The sequence below is a fragment of the Dermacentor albipictus genome, chromosome 3, assembly GCF_038994185.2.
Source record: "Dermacentor albipictus isolate Rhodes 1998 colony chromosome 3, USDA_Dalb.pri_finalv2, whole genome shotgun sequence".
In the NCBI taxonomy this organism is placed as follows: domain Eukaryota; kingdom Metazoa; phylum Arthropoda; class Arachnida; order Ixodida; family Ixodidae; genus Dermacentor; species Dermacentor albipictus.
The window spans coordinates 112,267,686-112,292,000 of NC_091823.1; the positions used below are offsets into that span (position 1 = coordinate 112,267,686).

General features: G+C 52.6%; 1 protein-coding gene across 7 annotated transcripts in view; it reads left to right on the forward strand.

Annotated features, from left to right (window-relative positions):
- The window catches only part of LOC135908477 (uncharacterized), a 463,787-nt gene that overhangs the window by 358,887 nt on the left and 80,585 nt on the right, over positions 1–24,315 (forward strand). For 4 of the 7 annotated variants that reach the window (XM_065440258.1, XM_065440259.1, XM_065440261.1 and 1 more), the window contains one exon: positions 10,374–10,427. In XM_065440258.1, coding sequence (XP_065296330.1) covers positions 10,374–10,427 — 54 coding nt within the window. The remainder of the gene's footprint in view (positions 1–10,373; positions 10,428–24,315) is intronic. The other 3 variants (XM_065440260.1, XM_065440263.1, XM_065440265.1) reach the window with 1 other exon arrangement.

Here is a 24,315-nt window from a genome sequence, read left to right on the forward strand (position 1 = left end):
TAAATTGTTGGGCTCCTAATTAAGTTCGCATACTCAAATTGCCTCAAAGTTTTCTGGAGAAGCTCATAATAAAGCAGCTGTACAACGTACAATCAGATAGCGAGGTAAATTTTAAACGCATGCTCGCTCCAAGTGACTTAAAGACATTCAGAGGGACATTTCTTAAGATTTGTGCAACGTATACCTTGAAGATGGCTTTCTAGAATGCGAAGGTCCTTCCCCAGGTGCAGAAGTGCAGGTCGTTGTCACGAGATTCCCCGTAGTACAACAAAAGTGCGTGTTCTCCCGGTCGCCCCGGGACGATATCCGAGAAAAAAGAAAGCAAACGAGTGGTATCGTGTTGATCGCTTGCGAAGCAAGGGATTCGTGCATCTTATAGAACATTTAATGTCAACGCAAGGACGCGTTCTCCTGATAAAAAAAAAAAAACGCTTCCAATACACGGCTCGGCGAAAAGACGGAGAGGTTCTCGGCCTCTTATACACCGGACACGCTTCGTTGAAAGGACGTTAATCTCGCCGAATGTGAACCCGAGGTCGCGCATTAATTCGATTTGCATGAAGGGGGTCGTCGAATGCGCGGGCTTGGACGCCATAAAGCCGCGGCTTTACGATCTGCACGCCATGTGAGGAGCAAGGTTGGCTGCAGGGCGAGTCGTCGGTTTTCCGTAGTGTTTAATCGTTCGCAGAAAGGCACGGAATGTAAAAGAGGCGCTCGCGATGAGTTAAAAAAATAAAATAAAAGGACGTCCTAGTCGCATACTTGCGTTCTTTGCCCTGGCTTATCGGATCCTCGGCATTTTAAGCCGGCCCCAGGATGCGTTGGCAGTTAAAAAGTAAGCTCCGCGGTTCTCCATGAAAGATAGACCAGCGATGCTGTTTATACAGGAATTATAGGTCTCTTCCGGATATCACTGACACACAGTCGGCAATATATATATATATATATATATATATATATATATTTTTTTTTTTCCTGCGTAAGGGCGGGAAACGGGATCAACGGCATGCAGTCAGAAATGTAGCTTTTTTTTTTTCGTGTTGATCGCTTGTTTGTTCAATCCTTCGTTCGACGTTGTGCTATAGCTCGTGTCTTTCTCAGCCCTTGTTTGTTCCCCAGAAGCGAGCGGCAGGGGATCATGCGAATATGAAAGAAGGCTCGTTTACTAATGCTGCGGCTGCGTTGGCCCTCTCAGAAAACCCGATTACTACTACCCCCCTCCCCCCCCATATGCTTATATTGCTGACGGTGGTTATACTACAAAACCCGCGCAAACGTCCACCAGGCGAACGAGAGCGCGAACGTTAACCCACGCGTCAGACCGTGAACGAGGCAAATAAACAGGGCGAGGGGGATGGGGTGGGGGTTGCAATGGCTTCTCCGAAACCAGTGGACGCGCACCGACCAGCAGAAAGGATGCGCGGGCGCGCACCCGCGGACGTTAAATCCACCGCCCAGCCAGCCGCGAGGTCGGTCGGTTGGTCTCGCGTCACTGGCCAAGCCAAGCCGAAGCTCGCAAACTCCTCGGCCGATAGGAATCTGTTGGAGGATTAAAAGATCGAGAGCCGGCGACCGCGGTCGCTGGCCGCAACGGCGGTACGCGATACGATCGCTCGCGGCCGAGGGCATGCGCGCGCGTGTGTGTGTGTGCGCGCATGTAAGCGGCGGCGAGAACACACTGTCGCGCTCCGTCGGGTCAGTGGTCGGCTGGTTTCGTGAGCCATTCGGCCACATAGCGGAGGCGGCCGAGCGCGTCGCGGATTTGTGGACCCACCGCCCGCGCTTCTTTCGAGACACACACACACGCACACACTGTGGGCCCGCGGCTGCTCTTCTCTTGTGGAGAGACTGCGCGAACTTTGCTGCCGGTGCTGCGGCGGCGTCGTAAAAAAACAGCCGAAACGACGCCCCTGTATGTACGACCCCCGTCCGCACCGTAAAGAAGGCGGGGCGCTGTAAACATCTTCGGCAGGAGAAACACGTTGCCTCTGGTGCGTGTGTGTGTGTGTGTCTGGAAACGGCGTGTTGCCTTTACGGTGCGCGCTTTCTTGTCTGTGCGGACGTCGGCGCCAGAAGTACCACGACGGTGGAGAATGCAGCCGGTGTGCCGGCCGGCCGTTCGGAGCCTTCGGCGTGCCGAAGGGATTTCGAACCGCGGACCTCCTTTTCTTTATTTGTCGGCGCGCCGAGCATGTTTATACGTACGTGCGGGCGCCCGTCCCTCGAACTCTGTTCGCTTTCCGGACCGTCGGGAGAAAAAAAAAAAAAGGAATTGCGAAAGGGACTTGTTTCGTTTTGTCCTCGGGCCGTCGACGAGTGCTTTTTTGGGGGGTTGTCGGGTGTCGCTCGTTAATCCCCCGCTGACGGCAAACTTGAAAGTGGCTTTCGTTCCGCGTCAGTGCACTTCGGTGAAGAAAGCTTCGGAGACGACCGACACATGCGGTCTCATCCTGTGGGGATTTGGGAGATATCGTCTCGCACGTAGAATCAACAGGCCCTCTTTTCTCGAGCGAAAATGGACTGGAAAACAGAAATAAAAGAGAGAGAGAGAGAGTATATAGGTGCGCGCTTAAGCTAAAACTCGCAGACTGTTTGAGTGCGCCCCGAATTAATGCAGTAGACAGGGTGCTTTACGATGTTTTGGGTGCGTGCATGGCTCGTTACGAACACCGGGCGGTCGAAATTAATCCCGAGCCCTGCACTATACGATGTCTGTTGTAACCCGCGAGACTACTTTGGCACGTTGGGCACCCGTAAGTTAATTTCAATTTCGAACGAACGGCTCTAATACGTATGAGTTCACCAACAGGCGAATGTATGTATCTGCAGGCACGAGACTCGAACGCGTACAGTCTTCATCCACAAAAAAGTACCGATTCCTCCCGAACACCGTCTCCGACGTTCCGTGGAGTAATAACTGGGTTTCCTTTGACCTGCCGCTGCTAGCTAGCTGCCAACGATCCTGAAAGTTGGCGAGCACGCCATTTCACTCCCGCCTGATGCGCCTCCTGGAGATATCGCGACCCTTCGCCGTCCATAAGAGAAACCGATAGGCGGCGCCGCGCGACGTCACTCCCATCTTTTACGACTGCCCCCCCCTCCCCCCCTTCCCATTCCCCTCGTCATCTCATTGCGAGAGGAGCCACTGCCGACGTGGAATGCTCCACCGTGGCCGGCGCCTTGACCAGTGGGTGTACAGACGAACGAACCGGAAAAAAAAGGTCGTTTGGTCCGAACGGCCCGGCCCGACCGCAAATCAACGCCGCCGCCGCCAGCTATATGTGGCTGACCGCCGAACCTGCGTAGGATCGGCAGGACGTATGTCCGTCTGTGCGCATAGGTATATATATATACATAAGCTTCAACTGTTCCTCGTCCTCTCCTTGCAGTCCGCCTCGGCTTCAATCAGCGGGCTACGCTGTTAGCGCGGCTCCAGGCGCCGCATATTTCCCTCTCGCTTTCTCTCGCCGAAGTGTAGCGTGCAGTCGTGGGTTCTTTCCGAAAGGGAATTATTAAACCAGCGTTTTATGACGCGCACCGAAGAGCTCCGCATCCTTGTATGGTGCTGATTTACGTCGTGCCGAACACCTAGCACCGCTCTCACCGTTGTCCACCCCGCCCAGGCTTCTTGCGATTGTGCACATAGGCGTCCGTATACTGTACAGACCGAAGGGGCGAGTAGGAGAGAGAGAGAGAGGGAAAGAGAGAGAGAAAACCGCGAGTTAGCTTCCCCTGGAGTCGTGTACAACTTATTATGCAGCTCATTTTCGGCACGCAGTACGAGTCGATGCGCGATATCACCGGGGATGGTCGGCTTTCCGATTGCATGGCGCCTGCCTGATTAAGGAGAGAACTTGTCGTTGCTCGAATCGCCGATAACTTTCGATCACGACCCGTGCCGGTGTGTAGCAATCGACGTGTCGCATGCACGCAGCGGCATAATGCTATCAAAGATGTTGAACTAGGAGAGGGAGTGAGCGACGTTTGGATGCTTGGACTGGGCATCCGGATGTTTAAATTCTGCTGGAGGTATTCTGCTGGAGAAAAAAAGATATCTCGGGCTCTTGCGTTGCAGGGAGCAAGCTTTAGAGAATCAGGGTCGTTGGATTGACGCGGTCACCACAAGCATGCGCTGGCTACTTCCTTGGAATTTTGTTTATCCCTGTCGTTTCTTTTATAGGGTTCACTGTTCTGTGATGTTTTGAATTTTGTGTCAGCTTGTGTCGCAGCTGCTAATCGTATCCCTTTCTTTGACTATGCTATACTGATCGTGCCATGTTTGGGCGAATTCAAGCATAACGCGAATTCAACCTCGCACTCGCCGTCTACTCTTACCCCCATATCTGACGGTCATATTCCGGAACAAAAGACCCCCCCACACACACACACACGCGCACGCACGCACAAAAAAAAGCTGCAAATCCAACGCACATGTTGGAATTTTAGTGAAGCGAAGCTTTCTTTATCTGCGTGCCTATTTTGTGACATAAAGACGTGTGTGACGGTCGTTCAACGCGTGTTTCTTTTCTTTTTTCAAGTTTAGGGGTAAAAGTGTAGTTTGTGTATAGGATCGGTTCGAGGAATTTTTAAGTCATTTTGAAAAAGATCAAAGTTTGGTACGAAATGCTTGCCGGCAAACCTACATTTCATACACTGAAACATCCTATAGTCGAGCTTTTGCTCCGAAGACGTCCATTTAAGTACTGCTGCAAAGTGAATAATAATAATAATAAAAAAGGCATCTCTCCCCTATCGTGGTCTCATTCTCATTAAGGTTCCACAAAGCGAATACCTGGGCAGCCACTTCGTCGGTCTCGGTTATCTGAATTTGTGCCGAAATCTGCGAGACCATGACGCCATGGTAGCGCAGGTCTTCTTCGTTTTGTGGAGACCGAGCGAGAATTAACATGTCGGAGATGATAGGATAACAACGATAAGTCCTCGGTACTGATAGTATAGTTACACGATTTTCGAGGACTGTCTCGCGTATACGCTTAAGTAAACTCCCGTTTTTCTGTTGTCTCTGTTTGTGTTTCCTCTTGTCGTTGCCCAGTCGGGCTATACATGCACACCTGCGCGCTTTCATTTCTTATATGGAGGGTAAACGTGCTCGTTCGCACCACCGTACATGCGCAGTCGCCGGATGACTGTATATATGGGGAGGACATAAAAATAAAGGGGCCTCGACGTTCGTGCTGGCGGACCTACGCAACATGCAGGCTGCCCATTAAGCTTCAGTGTATGCGCGGAGGAGCACGTATACCGACCGTAAAAAAAGGTTAAAAGACGAGCGTGCGTTTGTACTATACAGTTGGGATCCCGGGGCCGCGGATTGCTCCACCGTGCGAGACGTATACAGCAGCCAACCAACCACTCGGGGTGCGTCGGACGGGTGTGCATTATGCGATAAGCCTTGCCGTCCTTTACCTCTTCCAGCCTGCGTTTTCTTTCTTTCTTTCTTTCTTTCTTTCTTTCTTTCTTTCTTTCTTTCTTTCTAGCCCTTTACTGCTGTAACAATGAAAATTAGGTCACGCAGTTCTAATGTGGGCGCGTACGTGTGCTCTCGGATCGAATTTTCCGCGAAACACAGGGTTTGCGTATGCTACGTCGCGTCGTTTGTTCGGAAGCACTTAGTGTGTTGATACCAAAGGGCTATACGAACGACTCCTTTGCTTTGTTTTTTTTTTAAATATATTCTGTCTTTCTTTTTCTTTCTTTTCTTTCTTTCTTCTCTAGTTATCGTCGCGCTGCAGAGGTTATTTCTGTCGTGGTCAACGGGTTAACACCGAGCGTGTGGGGCGCACAACGAACAGCATCTCAATACTCTAGGGGAGTGTTATCAACGGGGAAGGGGGTGACACAACATTGCTACGCCGGCACGCGGTGAACAATGAATGCACGTGCGTGATCCGCGATATGCAAGCTCGTCGGCGCGTGTAATTCGAACTTTATCTAACGCGCCTAGTATGCGATATACGCGCCGGTATATAGAGTCAGTGTCTCCTGCATGCGGTGCACGCAGGATCCTCGTCGATCGAGTTATCGGGCAGCATTGCGTGGAGAGGGCAAATAGAGATCTATAGCTTGTTTTTACAGTGTAACACTGCGTGCTTTCAAACTATATAGGCCTCTCTGTATCTTGTACAGTAATGCAGCATTCTCTGTTCTTATGGTGTGTACTTCGTGGAACCGAAACCGAAGAACGGAAGGACTAGGTGTGATGCGTAAATTGTAAGGCTCCACTTTCCTAGGTGTCCCTCACAGCTTATGGGGGCTTCCAGTTCCGTGGCTAACCTTTACCTATAGTCGCTCTGTTTTATATATGTAAAGGTTATCTCTTCTCTACTCTTATCATCTCTGCTATGCTCTCTCCATGTTCTTTTACTCCTTTTACGATCCATGTATACCGAGTTCTAACCATCGGGTAGCTGAACACTCGCAGCGCCAGAGTTCCACCTAGTGATTTCAGTAGGAAGCTCTATGGCTGCTGGCATCCGCCCCACCGAACGCTGTCCACGGAAGCGCGAGCCCCCCGCTCTCTCAAAACGCAGCCGTATATCGGATGGTGCCGACCTCCTGAAACGCAGTGCCTCGCGGCGGAGGTCAACTTGACATCGTGTTCCCGCTAACGAGCCCGACCGACCGCGCAATGTTTGCGTGTCCGCTTCTATGGAACATGGCACCGCAACTCCCGGAGTCCTTGGGACGGGAACAGGCGTGTAATGGGCCACGATAATACCGCAAGGACTCGAGGCGCTGCTCGCGTATGTGGAGCCCGTTGTGTTATCTGCGGTAAGTGCCGGGTGCCCCTGTGTGGGCTAACTCGAAGAGACAATGGCCGCCCTTGTTCCTTCCGCTACTCTGCAACGGGGAGGACAGTCCTTCCTTCATCGCCGTCCGAGCGTGTATACAGTTACGTTCTTTCCTTTTCTTCTTTCTTGGGGGGGGGGGGGGGTTGTCTTCTTTTTCCGCCTTCTTTGTAACATGAACTCGGCGTGCTTGTCAGTTTTGTCGGGATATCGCGTTTCTTTGACGTTATATCTCGAGTTCCACATGGCGTGTACGTGTGTCGAGTCGCCAGGGCGAAATAAAAGAATAGTTAAAGATACGCTCATGTACACATAGATTTGGGTGCACGTTAAGGAACCTCAGGTGGTGAAAGTTAATCCCAATTGCAATGTACGGCGTGTCTCATAATCATATCGTCGTTCTGGCGCGTAAAGCTCAACGACTTTAATTCATTCATTTCTATTTAATTGGTGCGAGCTTACTCATGATGTCTACGCCTTGCACTCATCAGACGTTCGCGCTAAGGATGTTGGTCGCACCAATGGCTCCTCGTGTCGATGCTTTTTGCCGGTGACGAACGGCGATGTTTTGAACCCCATATATAGGGTTGATGCGACAAGTCCTCGAGGTTGTTGTTCTTGCGTTCCGAACGGAGTGTTCGCGCAATCACTGACAGGCGTGATTTGTATATAGCTGCACCCGGCTCACCACTTCGCCTGCGTGCTCACGCCGTAACTCCTGAAACGCGCCATATTTCTACTGTCAGTTCTGCCTCGGAGAAATCTGCGCCGACTGCATCCCATCTTCGCCACCCGAGGAACAGCACCGCGAGTCTTACATGGTTATAAACATTAGACGGCAACTGCCCACGCACTAAGGCGAGCCTACCAAAAATATGAAAGGAAGCAACGCGAAAAGAAATAAAACATACAGAGCAATGAGCTATTGCCGGGCCTTTCCGCGTCGCGACGCTTATGCTCGATTCGGGACGTTGCACACCGCCGAGAAAGGCCACTCCACAGCCCGCCCGTCGCGCACGTATAAAACGCCGCGCGCAACGCCCCAAAAAAAGAGAAAGGGAGGGCATAGGCGTCATTTATTTGGGCGTGATCGCCCGTTGTGTAAAACTTTAGAGCGTCTCTATCGCAGCAGCAGGCAGGCAGGCCGTTTGCGACCCGTCGGCTTTTTTTGCTTCTCCAAAGAGCAGCACCGAGCGACCTCGCCATCTGTGCGCCTTCAGACAAGGAGCAGCAACAGGTTGGCACTGTACATACACACACACGCACCAGCGGACAGATCGCGTGGGCCTCGACCGCTCCGTCTTCTTCGCCGTGTGTTCCCACGAACTCCGCCTTCCCCGTCCGTTGTTCTCGGTTTCTTTATTTCTCGCGCCCATCTCGGAGGCATCGGGAGTTTCCCTTGCCGCAGCCGTAAAGGCTGCTGCGCGCACAAAAGCGCGCGACCCGGGTGCGCGACCGTCGCGCGCGGGCGTATCCGCGAACGCGCTGCGCTAAAGCGGGGCGTCGGCTCGGTTCGCGAAGTCGCTTCGGTCGGCGGCGTCGCCCGTGCGCCAGATGGACGCGCGTTGGCGTCGCGGCATCGTCGCCGGTGGCATCTCCGCGTCGGCTGGCGTTTTGCGGTGGTCTGGGGGTCGGTTGGCGAGACCCCCCTCCGCCAGCCGGTTTTCCCTTCTTTTCAAACCGAGCGCGATCATGAAGGTGCGTCAGCGTCATTATATACACAACGCGACCTACCACCGCGGCTTTTCTTCTCGACTTCGAAATAAGAAAGAAAATGTATAGCGGTAGAGGAACGAGCCAGCAGAGCGGGCGAGAGACGTGCACAAAGACGGGGTCATCTTCGCCGCGGACGGAATATGTTGCGGAGAGAGAGGGACAGGACGATTACCTGTCTCCTCGAGAGTGTGGCAGGAAACGCGCCAAGCTGAAAGAAAGAGTGCGAGAGGGAGGAAGGAGTGAGAGGAGGACGAGGCGGGTGGGCGGGCGTCCGCGTGTCGGCGGCGATGGCTGTTGTGGCACAGGCAGAGACGCGTGTATGCGCCTGCATGTAGTACGTTTACTTATATACGCTGCGTGCGTGCGTGCGTGCGTGTGTGTGCGCGCGCGCGTTTTCTATGCACACGCGGCGCTGAACGGGCAGGCCGCACAGCGAACACTTTTCGGTACCTCCGCCCTTGCAGGCCCGTCGTATAACGACTCCTTCTCGCCGTTCCATTTCTTTTTCTTCTGCACTGAGAAGAAGAAGAAAAAAAGCGCTCGTGATGGAAGCCCCCGCCCATGCAGCCGCTCGAACCAACCGGCCTCCTATGCAACTTCGCATCCTCTTGTTCGCGTTGCCAGCGCGCAAGCCAGCGGCGGCAGCAGAGTCCTCGTGCATCTCTACCGAGAGTCTCTCGGTGGTCTTCCTCCCCGGAGATGATGATGACGAGAGAGAAAGAGAAAAGAAAGGAAAGAACAAATGAAGAAGAGATAGAAGGCAGACTGAGAGAAGAAAGAAAGAAACGGCGGATGACGACGGGTCGCAGATGACAAGTCTCGCTTCGGGGCGGGATGATTCACTGTGTCCGAGCGAATGAGGCGGGCGGGCGGGCGGATTCGCACCGACCGAGCCGCTGAGATTGAAACACGCCCGGGCGGGAACTGCGGCGAACGAAGCGCGGCCCGGCCCCATTGTGGCACGTCGCCTCTTTCGCGTCGTCGCCGCGCTCTGTGGTGGAATCAGCTCCTCAGCAAGAATCGACTCTTGTTTCCCTCGCCGGCTTCGTCGCGTGATTGCGCGCGCGTCGACTCAGAGATCCGAGATGACGCGTCGCGAATTTCGGAGGACATCGGTATGCCGGTGATCATAGGGGGTGGTTGGTTGGTGCTGCAGCTTAGACTCGCTTACTGCGAATCAGGGGATGAATTCACCAAGCTTTTCATTTGTAAGTGATGGTCTGCCTTATACATTACAGTGTATCCACTTTCCAGCGTCAGGATCGGCTGGTATTTATTTGCGCTTACGAACAATTTTAGCACAAGAGATTTCTTCTGTGAATATAGAGCGAAACAACGACGAACACAAAGTACGGAACGAGAAGCATTACGTTCAACTGCGGCTGCTTTTGGAAGAGAAATAATCCGAACGAAAGTACAGCGAAATGTAATTTTCATTCGTGATTGAACGGAAGGAACGTTTTCACATCAAGTTCCAAATGTGTTGCGACGAAGGTGAATGCTTTAGTTTTGTGTCCGTTACCGCAATCGACAGTAGACGGCGCGTGCCTTTCATTTTGGAATTCTCAAGAGCCTTTCCGATTTCCTTGGCGCGCTTATCCTTTGATTTTATGATTAGAGCTACCTGTTCAGAGACAGACTTACGATCGCAGATATTGAAATGGATGCCATAGGTTCTGGAGGCATGCTGTTGCTCTCCGATAGTAACGTACTATATTTTTCTGGAGTTCACGGAGTCGAGTTTTCTTCGAAATGCGTCATTGTCGTTCTGCCTAAGTGCACTTCTCGTATTTTCGCCGAAAGACCGCCTTCGTCTAATAAGTGTCCTTCGTTCTTGCCTCTTTTCAGCAGCAAGACAAGCAGCGGACATCGTGCCAACAGATACCCCTCCTAAAAGTCAGGGTGAGTGCTCGTCGTCTTTTATGCTGCGATCGGTGACAACCTAAGAATTCAGTACATACAGCGCTGTCCAACACATTCAGAATTTGCGTACAGATGTGCCAGCCAATTACTTTCCCTCATTTTCATTACGTAATTGTCAAGGTCCGCCTCCCGCATAGAGGTCAAAAAGGAGCGGAAATGTAGTTCCCGACTCCATTTGAGCAAGTATGGTGGTCGGTCGGGATGAACGGCTTTGGCTTGGCTCCGGAACTACATTTTGTATAACACGAACGCGCGGAAGGCAGATGCAGTAGAGCTTTGCGGGAGGATCGAGCTCGTACTGAATTCTTTGGTTGGTCACCGAGTGTAACGGCAGAGCGTGATCGTCAGGTCGCGGCCTCCGGGATTTGCAGGGTCGCACCTTTCGCCGTTGCGATCTCGGAGGCTACGGTCAGGCTACTACGCGTCGTGGTACTACGAGGAACGACTGTGTCTATTATTCCTCCTGAAGTATGTTCATCGACTTCCTTTTCTTTTTCTCTCTGACTATAAATATATATCTGCTATAGGAGTTAGAGAAGGCTGTCATCGATCAAAATAAATAAATAAAAAGAAGAGAGAGAAGGGGGAGGAGGCGAGATAGCCGGCTTGCATCATTCCATGCCTCAATGCGATCGAACTACAGAGGAGAAAACGGTTGGGTGTGAATTATTTGACGCGCGAAACGGCCGGAGAATGGAGCTCGCTCCATAAAAGCGCGTGGTGAATATACACAGAGAAACGACGAAATTTAAGAGAGAGAGATAGAGACAATATAAAGCACTTCCCCGTATAAGGAAAGTAAAAAAGAAAGCCCAGTGCACTTGTTTACAAAGCGATGCGCAAACCTGTGTAGCACATTCCTTCTCGAAAGCGTATAGCGCTGTTTTCGCGTTCTTCTAGCTCGGAAAAGAAGGAAGAAAGCGTGTTCCTTGAGAGATGAGCGTCGACCCTGAATCGTGCGTTATGGTGTGTATAGCACGTCCCTCTCCGCTATAGTTGTGTCGCCTGCAGAGCAGACGGTGCTCATGCGCTGGTGCTTTAACGCGACGCCGTCGAAATGGGCACTGTTTTTTTTTTCGGCAATGGCCTGTTTGCACCTTGTTTGACAAGAGCATAGTCGTGAAGCAAGCGGCAACGTATACGGCACTATAAGAGCACATAATCCGGGACTCCATGCTTGGGACGAAAGACTCCCACGTATACTGTACACCACATGCGCACGTCCGAGGAAAAGTAGAACCGGTGCATTGTACATTTTCGTTCCCTTTATAGGAGATCTGTCTTTCTTCACGCGTGCATATTTTAACTTTAACGTCACTATTCTAACGCCCAGGGCACGCTGCAGGTATTTCTTCTCTTTCCCCGAGACATTTTTTTTTCTTTGTGGCACGAATTGTTTTATTACGATGATTTCCGCTCCTCTCTGCCAACGGGCGTTCTTTCCAGAATATGTCTCCCGTGCAGGGTACACGTTCTTCTGAACCGAGAAAGGGAGCCGCCGCATACGTGGTCACCATATAAACGAGCGGTTAACCGTCAACGTTACGACCTCGGCATTGTGTGTAGCTATCTCTATAGCAGAAGGCGTTGTGTCGACATTGTAGTCCCTTAGGCCCTCGCTCGATCCCTTGATGGTTATGGTTATGCGGCGTGACCGCGCTTGAAACGGATGCAGCGCAGTTTGTATTTTCAGAAAACGCGAGCTGAGCGCTTGTTCGCATATGCACGTGTGTTGCGTGCGTAGGCCGCGGACACGGGCAACGATGTTATTGCTCTCTTCGTTTTGTTAATCATTTCTTTTATTTTGTCGTTGCCTCCTCGGCGCTGACGACGTCTTAGCCGCTCAGCCATGGCGATAACACGCTGGTACCCGCAGTACAGACCTAGCGTTGAGCTCGTTTCAGAACACCGTGCCGGTTCGAGGTTGTGCGCCATATACACGCAGCGCGGCCGTAAAACTCTTGGCCGAACCTCTGGCGCGGCGTGACCATTTTCGGAGCTCTGAAGGGAGCACCCGGTGAGCTGTTAATGGCTACTTACGCAAGCACAAAAAGGAATGAGCAATAAAAGCAATAAAGTATGTATATAGGGGCCGGCTCAGTTCGCATATATATATATAAGCCCTGTCTCAGCAGTTGCGCTTCAGTATAATAGTGCGAGTTTGCGTGTCTCGCCCACTGGGTCTTGCATGCCGTCGATGCTTTCGATGGCATGCAAGACCATCGGCGCCATCGTTTAAACCGCGGCTTCCATGCCCCGATGTATTACTATACCAGCGAGCAGTGGGTTCTGAATCCTCACCGCCGAGAGACGCCACCTGCTATTGCCAAGGATAGAGCAGCTCTGTATACACAGGACAAATAATTGGACAGCACGAGCCGCACTTCGAGGAAGAGAGGGTGTCCTTGTTCTTGATTGCGCGGCTGACGAAATCGACCCGCCTATATAACTTCCACCGCACTGCACGGAATTTGGTGGGACAGAGTTCGCGAGTACGGGAGACGGGGGTGGGAGACGAAAAGCCTGTGGCAGCACTGTGCTTGGCTCTGCGCCTGACAGTTAGCTTGGCTGGCGTATGCGAAAAGATGGAAATGTACGACCTCCGGTCGCCGCGTCAGACTCCGGCTGTCTTTGCCGTAAACTGCGTAGGATGGAGACCGTGTGGAGAGGGACACACCGCTGCATTGCTTCTTTTTTTTTTTTTGTCGGATGGTGTGTGTCTAGCTAAACTTGCCTTTAAGTTTTGAGTTAATTGGGCAGCACCGCGTCTTTGCCTCTATATAGAGCATGGTCCACCGTTAGAGGGAACGCGCAGTTATATAGTACTCCGCCGTCGATTATCGCCGCGACTGGCGTAAAGGCCCGCAGAATAATTATTTTTTTAAATGTATACATGCACGGTCCAGTTGATTACATCAGCTAGAACTTCGCGATAAAGGCGCAGAAACGTTCCAGTTACATTGGCTATGGATGGGTGTTACCTTTAACAATGGAACGTATACAGTGCACGTGACGCCTCAGTTTAAAGGGTTACACATACCGTGACGTTATCATTCCGTGACATTATAGAGTTGTATATTAGGGGACGCAAGCTGCTTGCGTACTTAGGGGCGACGGTACTGCGCATGCGCAGACGTATGGGTCTGCGCATGCGCAGTACCGTGGCCCCCAGTTGTCGCGTACGCAAACCGCTTGCGTCCCCTTATATAAAGCTCTCTATCCTGTCCTGAGCTGAACGCCATTGTATCCGCGGAGTTAAAAATGCGACAGACGAGCATGTCGCTGAACTCGGTCCGTATGTGTCAGTCCGCTCGTGGTGTGCGGTCTGTAAGTTTATTCTGTTCTGTGCACTATATATGTATTCAACATACGCAACAGTGACGTACAGCGGGGAGGGTCCGGTCATTGTTGTTTGCCTGCGAATGGAATTGACGCATAAATAGGGGAGTTCACGGCGACATGTATGGTATTGCGGAAATAGAAGTCTCTGTATCCCGTTCGCGAACACGCGCGCGCATGTGTGTACGCCACGCATACGCAGTCTTCGTCATTGTGTAGCATCAGATCCCGTTGTCGCGGAGACGAGAACGACCTGGCCCCGCGGTCACCCGTCGAGAAAACATCGACGACGACCGCAGCGAATAACGGAGCTAGCACGGACGAATACGTGTCTAGGAGCCACAAAAAAAGAAGGCGTGAATGCTGCGTGACTGCATATCTTCCGTGCATTCCCGCTTCATGGAAACGTTGATTGCTGCTTCTTTTTTTCTTCTTCTTTAGCACGACACTCCCTGCATTTTACCCGACTCGTGCTTACATATAGCCGGTGCATGGTGTACTCTTTTTCTTTTTTTTTTTTGTTCCTTGTCCTGCCTCGGTCGCATGCAATCGGCAGTAGCGTCGATCCCATATGAGAGGCCTCAAATAGGCACTCGGCGAGCGATGTTACATACGGCGCCGTCATTCGCGAAAAAAAAAAAAAAACGCGGCTATAGCGCGTCATCTTTTCCGGTTTAATGGCGGTCTTTACGGTCACGACAGGGACACGTAACATCGCTCGCTGCTGTCGGAGAATATGTACGCACTTCCGGCCAGGGCTTCTGACGCCGACGCCTCCTTCGCGGAGAACAGAGGCGGCCCACATCTATAGGCCTGCATGCGCTCGTGTGTATATAGGGGATTGCGGTTTCCGGGTGCTTTTTTTTTTCTTCTTCTTTTTACGGCGTTGTGTAGGAAACAGGAATGAAATAGGTAAACTCGTCCACCGCGGTGGCACAATTGCGCTCGGTCGACCGCTTCGTGTTTCCATTTGAAGCGGAATACGCGGAGAAAAAGAAAAAAAAAAGATGGGGGGGGGGGAAATGACGAGGGAAATAATACCCGCAGCTATGCAACGGTCCGCACTGCACGCGGCTTCTTTTGCCTGCACCCCTGTAGCTTGCCTTTTTTTTTTCTTCTTTTCTCCCCATTGCTTTCTTTTTTCTTCCGGAGGAAGCACTCGAGTGTCAGTGCGTGACCGTGACCACACTGCGTCGAGGACCACGATGATGACGATGATGATGAGGTCGCCAGCCGCACGTTCTTGGACTTGTGTACACGTCCGAGGCGGACGTGTCGTGATGTTGCGGTCATTCCGCCTGTCTCTGTGTTTTGTTTCCTTTGTTTGTTTGTTTTCACGTATTCCCTTATAGGTATTCGTGGGTTTGGCTCGAAAAGGCCGCCAGCCGACGTCGGCCCCAGTGCATGCAGCCGCAGTCGTTGCTGATGTTCGAAGAGCTGCGAGGCGTTTCCGGAACGCCCGAAACAGTTTTTCGTGGCCCCCAAGTGAACGTGCGCGCGCAGTATAAGAGATAAACGACATGCGATCGAAATCTAACCCAGCTAGTCGCGTCATATATAAATGCGATTTCGTATATATGAGGCGTCGCCCGGGATTCAGATAGCTTTACAGACTGCTGTGTCATGACCACACAGCATGCGACTCGCAACTACTTTTTTATTGCTCACAGATGTCTCGTCTCTCATCTCGTGGCGACCCAAGGAGGCGACATTGTAGCTCGTCGCAGTGATGTTGTCCTTTTTCCTGAACGTTTCATAAGCGATTATCGTCATCATTAGGAGTCCAGTAATATCCAGCGCAGGGCAAAGGCCCCTCCTTCGCAATGTTTGTCAGTTATCTATGCCTCGTGCTATATACACCGCAGATATACACGGCAATATACCGTATATGTGTATCCATGGTATGCTTGATCTTCTCACTTCACTTGACTGCTTGCTCCCACAGACTGCGCTCATCTCAGACTGCGCCCTTCTGTCCCTTCTGTCGTACTAACAGATCGCCGAGTTGTGTGCACTGATTATTACGTACGTCTCACCGAAGCCAAACTTCGCTCTCCCAACTTCACATCGAATATGACCAAGGCCTATTCTTTAGTCAAAGTTGTTACACATCTGTTTCATAATGTATAGAACATACTTTTTTTCTTCTTTTAACTCCATATATCGTTGCGTTGTCTTGCTCTTTTTATGTTCTTTTTCAAAAACCTCTTTATTAAGCTATATGGTTTTGCCCCTTAATTATGTGAATTTTGACAGAACGCGGTCATAGTATGCTGTTTCAGGATAATGGCGAGCTGCCGCTGATATCTTGGCATTCTCTGCCAAACGCGCCGCACTAACCCAGCCGTAGTCTCCCGCCTCTTTCTCCTTCGCGGTATAAGTATCGGGAGTAACCGTTAGATTTCTATATACGTGAAGTAAGGCGTCCGGAATAAAGGACAGTTAAGCTTGTGAAAGGGATGTTCGCATCGAGGCAGACCTCTCTGACGGCAAGCGTGTTACGTTAACGGTGTCTACCGCTTGCTCCTGTCGCTAAACGATCGCTCCATGTGTGTTCCTTAACGAAAACGAATCGGTACCCCCCTCCCCGATCTTTATTAACCGTGTAATGTACCGGCATGAGGAAAAGAAAGAACCCAAAGGAGCCTTGGACCAAATCAAGAGCACCGAAAACAATTCGTAAGTCGTGTCTGTCCCTGTCCCGCCTTTCGCTCCTTCTTCGACAGCAGGCAAACAGTCGAAGTCGCCTTTCGTAGAGAGAGAGAGAGAGAGCTTATCTCGGCGCGCAACGCTGTCCTTCCCCTGAACGTTCTTCTGCTTCCTTGCATGCGTTTCCTTTTCTCTTTTTCCAATCCTGCGCGGAAGGACAAAGCTGTTGCCGCAAGAGCGTTTTAATCGAACCCGACCCGGGCCTCCTCCCCTGCTCTCTCGGCGCTTCGTTCGGATGGCTGCCACCGCGGCAACCTCGTTCTTTTCTTCCCACGCCCCTCCGTGCACCACCATATCCACGGTTTGTTATCTTCCGTTTTGTCTTTTCTTCTTTTTCCGATTCACGACTTGCTCGCTCGAAGTAGTTCGCCCAGCAGCCCGGTTTTGTTTCGCCCCCCCCCCTCCCCCCTGCCACCGCCCTTTCTATAGAACCGACGGAGACGCTCTGTATAGTCGAGCAGACAGCGCCGCCTGATGACATCTTCGTTCTCATTTGCGCCGTCTCGACGGCTCGCTCTTATGCGTCTTCGTCTTGTATCCAGACCTTACTTCTCTTCCTTGCGCAGTTGCTTGCTCGCCCCTTTTCGAGTCTGTCGGTCTGTTCCCGAGTAGAGTTGGCAGATTCCTTCTCATGCCCGGCTTTGCTTGCCTGCCCTGCCTTGCTCTCTCTCTCTCGCTGCCTACTCAATCTCCTTCGGCGCTGATCACTTTTCCTTTTCGTCGATTGCGCGCTTCGCCTTTCAAGGCCAGTCGTAGCTGCCGGTGCGCGGCTTCGACGCTCCTTTGGCTCCCTCCCGCCTGTATGTATACTTTGTGCAGTGCGGCGAAAGTTACTGGCTGCGTCGGTCGGTGCGAGTGTGAGACGAGAATCGCGAGAGAGAGAGGAAGGTGCAATTCGGCCCGCCGTGCGCCGCGATCGCATGTCGGAATGCACCGTTTTCGTAACCGTAAAGCTGACTTTCCCGTTATGCTGTTTGCGGAACTAATGGCGGCGTAGCATTTTTTTGTTTTGTATGTGTGTTCAGCGCAGTTTCGCGTGTCTTTTGATTTGGAAACAAGGTCGGCCTGGCTCTTTTGACGAAACGATGCGCGAGAGACGAGCCTCAGTATGTGCAGCCGGCACTTCGTCTTCGTTTGAACCACAAACGCTGCCGCCATTATTTGGGCAAACGAGCAATGAATCGTCCTCGCGAAGCAGGAAAGGAGTATAATTGAGCTTATATAAGACCGTCCGCGTTTTATTCCTTCGCGATATTACGTCTAATGACGACCTTATAGCAAGGCAGCCGTTTTGATGTGTCCCTTTGACAATGTTTTCGACTTTGCTACTGCTACGGAACAGTTATTCCTATTGACCAAGAGCAGGCCTACCAGGTTGTTTGAAAAGACGGCGACGACAGCATAACCTTGTTCAGGACGTTCGTGCTGGGCAGTGATGCGTATGCATCACTGCAACAAACACCTGTATGATAGCATTTCCCTTGCCTGTTTCTACATAATAAACTTGGCGGAGGTTGCAAGGCTCGTGTCCAGTTTCCTTGTTGGACAGCGAAGCAGAAAATACGACGGCCTGGAAAAAGACAATCCTCCACTCCGACGTGCGACTGCGGCGTCCGCGCTCGGGAGGGGTTCAGATTTCCCGTCACGGGCCGAGAAGTCGTTGGGCGGCCTCGGAGGACTTCGCACTGCGGTGGGGGAGGCAAGGCAGTCAGGGAGGGCGGAATCTTCGCCGCAGGCGCAACGGGCGATACGGTGCAGGAAACGGACTCCCGCTCGGGCGCAAACGGCGTTCACACGTCACGTGCGAACGGTGTCATACGTTTTCGGCAGCTCTCCCCCTCCCCCCGCTCCCTCTCCCTCCCCACTTCCCATTCCTCCGAGCGTGGACTCTGGAGCCTATATGGCGCACGGGTGCCCGCGGCGGAGCGTCTAGAATTTCACGCCTGCCAGTCGTAAATTTTCTCCCCCTCCTGCCCGTGTGTGCGCCCGCTAATCCTCCGCCCGCAGCTGCGAAATCCTAGAGCCGCCGCCTCCCCCTCCGACCCGGTAGCGTCCTTCCCCCGTCACAACAGCTCCGTGCCTCAGTTTCCATCTTTAAGAAGGAAAGAAAAGAAAAGAAAGAGAGTAGTAAGGAAAAGAAAGAGAGAAGGAAAGAGAACATCGTCTGGCTCCGTCCAGAACCGGCCGACCCCGCGCTTGCGTGTTTAGACATTCCTCTCGTCTTCGCGCGAGAGGAGCGGAAGAATCCGAGACATTCGCATGGCGGCGGAACCGGAAAACAAAAGAACAGTCTTGCCAAGAAAAACGTACTACGACGATGTCTTACAAGACAAAAAAATGGAGAGAAGGCACGTGGCCAAAGCACACGCTATACGCGCCAGCGCGGAGAAGGAAGGGAGGAGGGCGATATTGCTGGCGCCCCCCCCCCCCCGTGTGAGAAGAAGTCGCATCCTCCTCCTCCATCCTCCTCTCCACCCAGTATTTCCCATCTCGTCTTGTCCTTGCTATTGACGACCTGCCGAGCGTCGTCCGCTCAAGCGAGAAAGCCGCGTGGGTCGCTCCAACGAATTCCGAAGGAAGCCAATTTAGTGGACCGACGGGGCCTCCCCCTCCCCTCACCGGCCCGTGATTCCTTCTTGAAGAAAGAAACCGAACACCTACGTAGGGGGCCGCGATTGCGGGCAGTTGAAAAGTCGTGATGCTGAGTCAGAGCCACGAACCGCCGTGACGTCCTTTTTCGCGCGTATGCGTATATAGCTCGGGCTACTTACTACTCATTCTTATTGAAGGAGCTCGATTTTCCTTTTCCGAGGATCGAGCGCTTTGTTTGTCCCATCTATCATAATCAGGCTCAGACGCATAAAAGAAAATAAAATAAAGTAAGAGCAGGAAATGGAATCGGAGGCTTGGGAGAGGGAGTGGAACGAAAGGGGCCGTACAAAAGGAACAACAAAGAAATAACGCCAAAGAATAAAAGTCACGCCGCAAGTTTCTATGTATTACGTATAGCAAGCGGCAAGGCCGTCGTCGTCCACGCCTGCCGCCTCGTAAATCCCTGGTCACGCAAATGTCTGGTAGTACCAGAGCCGGCCGCGTGTATGTTTACAGCATACACGTAGTACCTGCGAGCAAACCGAACGGTGCCCCTTCCATTTCTTCGTCCCTCCGGATATCTCGGCGTGGCTGGGCACCTCCTCGCATGGCCCGCCCGCGGGCAGGTTGCAACCGCCCTCCCCCTCTTCCTGTTGTCACTCAACACGCCGAAAACGACTCGGATCTATTACACGTGCCTTCGGACCGTTCTCTCCGTTTCTCTATTCTGTACTTGTTCCTTTCTTGTTCGTGTTCCCCATGTGCGTGATCGAGGTAGCCCGAAGATGGCGGCAGTGACGCGAGAGAGAAACGAGGCAATCTCTCACGTGGCCGCATGTATACAAGCGGCGTAGAAATCACGTTCGCCCGTCCACCTCGACGAACGGCGAGACAGACTCTGAGCGAGTACGCGGAAGTCCGAACGCGATCTTTCATCGTGTTGCCGAGGCTTATTTGCTAACAGTACAGCAATGCATATAGTCTCGTGGAGGGAACGACGGCCGTGCACAGCTATGTATAGCTGAGTACTTAGCGAGATATTTTTTTACAGATTGAGGAGCCCCGTTTGCTGTGAGCTGCACGAACGCCGGATGGATGTATCGTCGCGCTGGTTAAAACAGACGATATCTATAAGAGCGCACCCGTACTATCAAACGCACGCGAACGCAGCTTTTGGTCAGTCGCGTATATGAAACGTCTGCGTGCTTTCTGATCCTTTTCAGGGAAGCCCACGTGCGTCAAAGAAGGCTGTTAGAACCTCTTGGAACACATACGTATACATAGGAAACCTACAGTGAAGTCTGATGGAAACTTGTTGGGTGCTTTGTATGCGGCTTTGTATGCGGTATGCGGCTTGTGTATACCAACAAGTCTTCTTACGCGCAAACGTTCCGCTTGTCGCCGAAATGACACTCATCGCAATCTTCGTTCATTTGAGCTTCACGAGATTTTACGTAAGAATACAGACAGAAATAGCGAGCTCCGTCTATACTGGATTCAACACGGGTTTATGCTATATATAGATCGAGGATTCGCTGGGTCATCATCGTTGGACTGTGTCGTTGGCTCCGGACACCGCCCGTCGCGCGACACAGATTCGTCGGGCTTCCATATATTTTTTTCATCTGCCAACCGAAACATCACGCGGCCGATGCAGTTACACAACGTCCGATCCGCTGTCCCCGTCGGTCAGGCGGCTTCTTAAACCGCACCTGTACACACACGACTGGCAACGTCACTCGTTGCGCCCGTCCCCCGCTCCGCGGTGTCGTTGTCGTGTCACGAACCGTGTCCGCGTACATACGACCGCGGCGTTCGTGCCACGAGTAAAGGCCGCAGCCATCCGCGACATGCGGTCGCGCATTCGCCGTGCAAGGCAGCCTGCGACGTCCTGCTACTCCTCTTCGGTCCGGCGCTCATCATCGTGTATATGCGGATGCTCTATGTAGGGCCGCGTATATCGCGCAATCTGTCTGTCGCGCCGGCGGCCCCATTACATCGGCCGCGCGCAGACCCACCGCTGCGTTCACGGATCGCCACGGGAAGTCTCTCTCTCTCTCTCTCTCTCTCTCTCTCTCTCTCTCTCTCTCTCTCGAGTTCGCCTTTCGCGCGCGCTTTATTCTCTCTCTCTCTCTTCACTAGCGTGTTCGCTTTCGTTTGTCCGGGGCAGCAGCAACATGCAGCAGAGTCAACGACTCCTGCCGACGTATATATATATATATATATATATATATATATATATATATATATATATATATATATATATATATATATATATATATATATATATCGCACGTGCATATCTATACGTGTGCATCCTGCCGTGCCTTACGTGCTTCTATCTCGCGGGGGCGGGGCACCGGGCAACTTGTTTCCGGCGTAGGGTTTTCGTGCTGCAGTAGGGTGTATACCTGGAGGTTGCGCGACTGAGAGACCGTATCATCGCCCCCTACAAACAAAATACGATTTCGCGCGGAAAAGTGACCACGGCACGAACTCGCCCAGCTATGTATATAGCTCCGTACAGCTCGAGCGTTGCGTTGCAATGACGCGGGATAATTTCCATCCCGCGGACTGCGTGACGTACCGGTTGCGAAATCGTACCGCCGCGCTCCGTATGAACGCGGCCGTTTCACCCGTCCGTCATATTTCGAACAAGCTTGGCGCTCTCCATAACCTCGGAGCCGGATACGAGAACTCGGAACGCTCGTAGCTTGTTTACGGTGGCGCTCATTTGAATTCCACGCGAACGTCTGTCGCGACGAAACCTCGGAGGCAAGAGCCAGCTGGCGGCCACTTAAAGAATAAAAAAAAGTCCGTGCTGGAGAACATCAACCGGTATACTCCGCGCAACGCGCGATAGCCTGGCGTAATATATGTTCTTACGCACAGGTCGGCTCTCTGTGTATATTCATGTATAGGAATGCCCTTAGAGCACGCATGCAAAAGAGCGTGCGTTTCCTCGTGATTTCCTCAGCCCGGTATGTCTCGGCAGGCTATTGCCGCGCGACGCGGGTACACGCCCCCTTTCTTCATTAGTCACCATCGTGTGGAGCTAATGGGAGTCGCTGCCGTGCGTACACCGTAGTAAAGTGCCGTGTCCGCACGCGTCAAGCGGAAGGAAAGCCTGACGGGTATCGCGTGCGAGCTCCGTGTGGGGTCTTGCACGAAGCTTCAGAGCCCGGTATCCCTCCCTTTTCCTTTTCCTTTCCTTTTCTTACGAGGGAGCGAGGTTTACTGGTGTTTTTTCAGGCCAGGCGAGTCGCGTATACTGCTGCTGCCCGCGTAACAGAAGCGGGGCATATGCGTGCCTTGTCGCATTAACCCGATCTGTCCTCTCTCCTGGCTCCGGGAGCAGCGCGGAGTCATTGAAACTTGCCCTCCCGTGCGATGCATGCATATGCAGGCGCGCACTCCGTGATGTACCGGGTAGCTCGAAGCCAGCTGTCTACATGCTTTGCGGCATGCAAGCCTGGAGTGTACGCGCAATACTGGGCCGTGGATTCCGGGGACGTGTATACGCGTGCGTTTACATTCGCGTCATTACGCTCGACTTGGCGGTGGTCCCTGGCAGCGGTGGCCACGCATTGTGTCTCGGTTTGTCTGCGTGACCCAGCTCGTCTCTGTTTATAATGAGCGAGCGTACCGCAGTTGGGAGCTGGGGGTGCGTGCGGCTGTGTAGGAGCGCAGCGACTCTCGTATACAGTGCATGCCTGGAGGAGAGAAAACGCGTGCTTTGTGATGTGGCATACGTTTAAAAAAAAAAGAAAAAAAAAACTCGGACGAAACTTGGACAAGACCTGGGGCGTTGCAGCTACACGGCGTGCGTGCGTAAGTGGCCACCAGGCGGCTAGAGAACGCCCGAGGTCAGAACGGTTATAACGAGGCTATACCGAGGCCTCGCCGTCTACTGCGCATGCGTTGCGAAAACGGGCTTCCGTGCTGCATATAGGGACGGAAGTGCTTATAGTTAGTAGCTATTGTCGGTGTATACGTCGTCGTTTCAGCTTTCGCGGCTGTATTCTCGCCATCTTCGTCACTGCAGCGCGCGCTATGGCGAGCTATTAAATTGACGAAGGGGGTCGGCAACAATGGTTAAGCGTCGCCGCTCGTCGTTGTCGTCTGCTCCGCGAGGGCAAACTAGTCTCGACTCGCGTGCGTTGCCCCCCCCCCCGGACAAACGAAGCCACTGTCTGCAGGTGCGCCCGCGGCAGCAGTGATCTTGACGAAGACGCGAGTTCTGTGTGTCGCAAAAATAACCGCCGCAGCCCGTATTCTTGGAAGAGTACATGGACACAACTCATGTTTGTAAACAAGTAGGCACAGTGCAGGCAACATACGAGCAGATGATTGCGTTGGCATTGCTTTTCTTATTCGTTCTTGCCGCTTCGATCAATAATATTTGCAATTAAGTAGCTGTTGAAACTTGGCCGCCTGGATATGTGATCCTGCTGCCAGAAAAAAAGAAAGAAAATCGCGCCATTATATAGAGTCTGTCGAAATTTTCCTCCCTTGCCCACGCTGCCGATGCGGAGGCAGCCCCCACAGCATCGTCGTGACATCGCGTTCTTGAGCGTGTACCGCGCGTTCTCCCAGCATTAGGCTCCCGTCGCACATGAAGACGTCACTGCTGCGCACTGCGGCGCGGAACGCATTGAGCATCTTCCCGCTGCGGAATCACTTTCGCGTATGTTCGTATAGAAACGAGGCGAGGAAAACGACTCCAGAAACGCGCTGCTCGGCAGGTCATGGGAGGAGGATATTCCAGAAGAAGATTGGCCGAGCAAGCAGGCATACAAAGATGCTGGCAAAGAAAGCAAGAACGAAAGAAGAAATGAGCTGGGGGGCATCCTCAGGGGGCAGCAGGAGGCCGGCATCCCAAAAGAGCCTCGTCTTACGTTCCCCTGCCGCGGCCATGGACAGCTCCGTGAAGCATGACCGCTCGCGTATAGCGCATGTGCCGTACCGTATGCGCGCGCCGGCGGCCGTCCCCTTGTGCAGCGTGGCGTCGACGGTTGCGCAACCGACAGCTGCAGGATGCCTCCTCCGAGCGCCGCGCTGGAAACCGGTGTGCCTGCCCCCTCGGTTTGTGTGTGCTATGTGAGCGCCTCTCTCTATCTCTCTCTCGTCTTCTCAGGTTCGCATGCGTGCATATATACATGGTATCCTCTCCCTGCCTCTTTTTGCATAGCTGCAAGAACCAGTCCTCCGCCCAACCTTCCGCACG